At 39.0% G+C, this 3435-nt stretch overlaps 1 protein-coding gene across 1 annotated transcript; it reads right to left on the bottom strand.

The window, feature by feature from the left end:
• LOC109846707 lies at positions 372-1400 on the bottom strand. Its single transcript, XM_020415952.1, has one exon. It carries the CDS (start codon positions 1398-1400, stop codon positions 372-374), a length of 1029 nt encoding a protein of 342 aa, XP_020271541.1.

The following is a 3435-nucleotide window of genomic DNA, read 5'->3' as shown; positions in this document are numbered from 1 at the left end:
TATCCTTGAAACTTATGAGGTTTCTATTAGATTTCGGAGAGAATAATGCATCTTTTATTATTAGTCTCGTTTTATTTGGGAGCAATATCATTGCTTCACCAAATCCTTCTATTATATTAGATAGTCCTGAAATCGTAATTACAGGATCGTCATAATCATATAAGCTATTGAAATAGCTTCTTTCGCGAAGGATTGTGTGCGTCGAGGCACTGTCCACAAGGCACTCACACTTCATCTATAACATGAATGCAATATTTTAATCTAAAGAAAATAACTATCTTTATTGAAAAGTAAATTGCATTACATGGAAAGTAAAGAACTAAAGATGAAAGTACTATGAGAATTTAAATGCATATAAAGATAACATGGATCTAGTCGAGAAGATCATCCATTTCGAAGTCATCAGCAGTGAACTGAGTAGACGGCTGCTTTTCCACCAGATTTGTTTCAACAGGAGACTTCTGGCTCGCTAGATACAGATCTTGGAGGTGTCGCGGAGTGCGACAGTTTCTGGACCAATGTCCAGTCATGCCACATCTGTGGCATTTGTCCTCCCAAGTGTTCTTGGGAATGGACGACAGCTCAGTGGTCTTCTTCTTCCACTTCTTCTTTCCCTCACTATTGCTGCTCTGGGGCGGGTTGTTTTTCTGGGGTGGACATCTGGCCTGCCACTTAGGGGCTTTCCCCTTGTTGAATTTACCCTTATGCTTTTTCTTCTGCTTCTGGGAAGTAAACATGTGAGCTTCGGGTAGAGGAGCTGAGCCTGCAGGGCGTAGGTTATGAGTGGCCAAAAGCAATTCTCTGTTTTGCTCCGCCATCAGAAGGGTGGAGTGCAATTCAGAATATTTTTTGAACTTTCGTTCGCGGTACTGTTGCATGAGGATTGCATCCTTCTCGTGGATGGATGTGTAAGTCTTCTCCAACATGCGTTCCTCCGAAACTTCTTCACCACACAACTTCAGGCGTGAGGTGATATTATGAAGTGCTGAGTTGTACTCAGCTACGGACTTAAAGTCCTGAAGTCGGAGGTTTTCCCACTCATAACGTGCACGTGGGAGGATTACATCTTTCTGATGTTTGTATCGGTCCTCAAGTGCAGTCCACAATTCCTTTGGGTCCTCTACAGTCAGGTATTCGGCCTTCAGGGTCCGATCAATATGTCTCCTGATGTAGATAATGGCTTTCGCCTTATCTATATCAGAGACGATCACTGTAGTAGCAACCTCAGCATTATTTACAGCATTACCCGTACCAGTGGCCGGAGCCGGTGGAGCAGGAGTTGAAATTGTGGCTAATAAGCCCTGGGCACGTAAGTGGAACTTCAGGTCCACATGCCAACTCAAATAATTCTTGCCAGCAGCGTCAAGGACTTCGAAATCAACGCTCGCTATTTTAGCCATTTTATCTATGCATTTGAAAGACATGAATTAATAATAAGGAATTAAAAATTCATGCAATAAACATGTTGCGTGGATCAGCCCGTCACCAAAAAATAAAAAGTGTCCAAAGTCCGATTATACAGTCCAAAGATAACAAAAAACATAAAATTAAAATACAATTTGGAAAACCCTTGGGGGTCCCTGTATTTTGCAAAAATGCCTTCGTCTTCAATGGAATACACCGGTCTTTGACTTTTTACAATTATATCCTCACTACAATTTCTCTCTCAGAAGGAAAAGAAAATGCAAGGAATTTAAATTTGGTGACAAACAGGCTGATCCAAAAACCACAACATTATTTATTTAAACATCCACGCAATTTAATAATAATATATGCAACAGGCATAACAATTGCACAACATCTCAGGCATATAATTAGATATAACCTAAATATTTAATAATTATGTGTGCAAGTGGATAGGTAGATAGGCTCTGAGACGTGTGCATGGGACTATGATGGCGACAGTGCAAAGCCTACATGCTCTGTATATTGGGTTTTTAACAACAAATATATCAGCACCTATAGCTTAATGCATCTCTCATTGATCTACTGTGCTATAACTTGAAGAGAGCTATCTCTGCCAAAATATCTGGTTTTAAATGGATATGTTGGTCTCCCACTAGAAAAACTTTTGCTTTGGTCATGTGATACTTTTAGTGGAGAAGTAAATTCCAAACGTAACTAGGTACCTATGTATGTACTAGCCTCTCCAACAATTTCAAAATTGATTAGTTTTAGTTAGACTACAGGGAAACCATGTTTTAGATCATAACCTTAAAGTGGCAAACTTTCATATGCTCTTATATAAAAGTAAGATCAATTTTAATTAGGCCATGTAATTATTAGAATCATAAGATTGATCCGTATATTATCTCTCTGTCTGAAAAAACTATCATATGCTCTTTAATTCAACATTGCCATATCTTGTTCAAGTTACTGGGAATGACTGAAAAAACATAAACATGTAACCCGTGCAAAGATTGGCTCTAATATCAGAAATTTGAGCATAATGATTGGAATTTTTTTTTTAAATTTTCAGTTGCCATATATTATTCTACGGATTATAGTAATTACCTCTAGATCAAAGATCTAGGGACGATCGATACTAAAGATCCGTAGAACGCTGCCTCCTTGCGATGATCCGTCGAACGCTCCCGCTGCAACAAACCAGATCTCAATGCGCAAAAGAGGATGATCCGTCGAACGCTCCCGCTGCAACAAACCAGATCTCAATGCGCAAAAGAGGAAGGAAGTATTTTTTTATGGCTCAGTGATTCAAGAACACTTCGTGCTGATAACGTGTTTTAAACTCTTACATAGGCCAAAGGCCTATGATGTATATTTATAGATAGTTAATGTGAATAGGTTGAGTACCCAAGAGTCACCCCCACTTAATGGGGTGTTACACCATCATAATAGGGTGTGAATGGAGGGATAATGAGGGGGAGGCCAAAGGCCTCACTCATCTCATAATACAAACTCTTTTATCAGCTATTTGTTTGAGAAGGCTGGTGGACGGCTGAGACTTGTTGACTAATAAGTTCACACTTTGTATGCATAGTGTCATACCCTGCTTCCCAAAATACCAGGGAGTCGGAACGTGAACAAGCCCGTGACGTATTAGATTGAAAAGAATAAATAAAAATATTTATTCTCAATCTAATACGCTAAACGTCAACAATATAAAATGCAAAGTCACAGGTTCCCGATCACAATTAGCAAGAATATAATAGACAAACTTAGAAAAAATGATCCATATTATAAAGAAATATCATCCAAGACATAATATTCGGGTCAACATACCCTTATACAAGACTGAATAACTGAATACTGAAGACAAATAGACAATACATCGATCAAGCGGGAGTGGAAAATACTACAAAAATAAACTGAAAGGAATAACTAAGCTTCAGCTTCTTTTTCTGCTGTGTCTGCGAAGCACTCCTGCTGAGAATACTTAGCTCTAGTGCATCTCAAAGCTGGACCCATCCTTCC

This window comes from Asparagus officinalis, chromosome 7, assembly GCF_001876935.1.
Source record: "Asparagus officinalis chromosome 7, Aspof.V1, whole genome shotgun sequence".
Lineage (NCBI taxonomy): Eukaryota > Viridiplantae > Streptophyta > Magnoliopsida > Asparagales > Asparagaceae > Asparagus > Asparagus officinalis.
This window is presented reverse-complemented; position numbering and strand designations above follow the sequence as displayed.

Excerpts from the sequence above, each read along its gene's own strand:
- LOC109846707 (XM_020415952.1), bottom strand. The coding sequence starts at position 1,400 with ATGGCTAAAATAGCGAGCGTTGATTTCGAAGTCCTTGACGCTGCTGGC.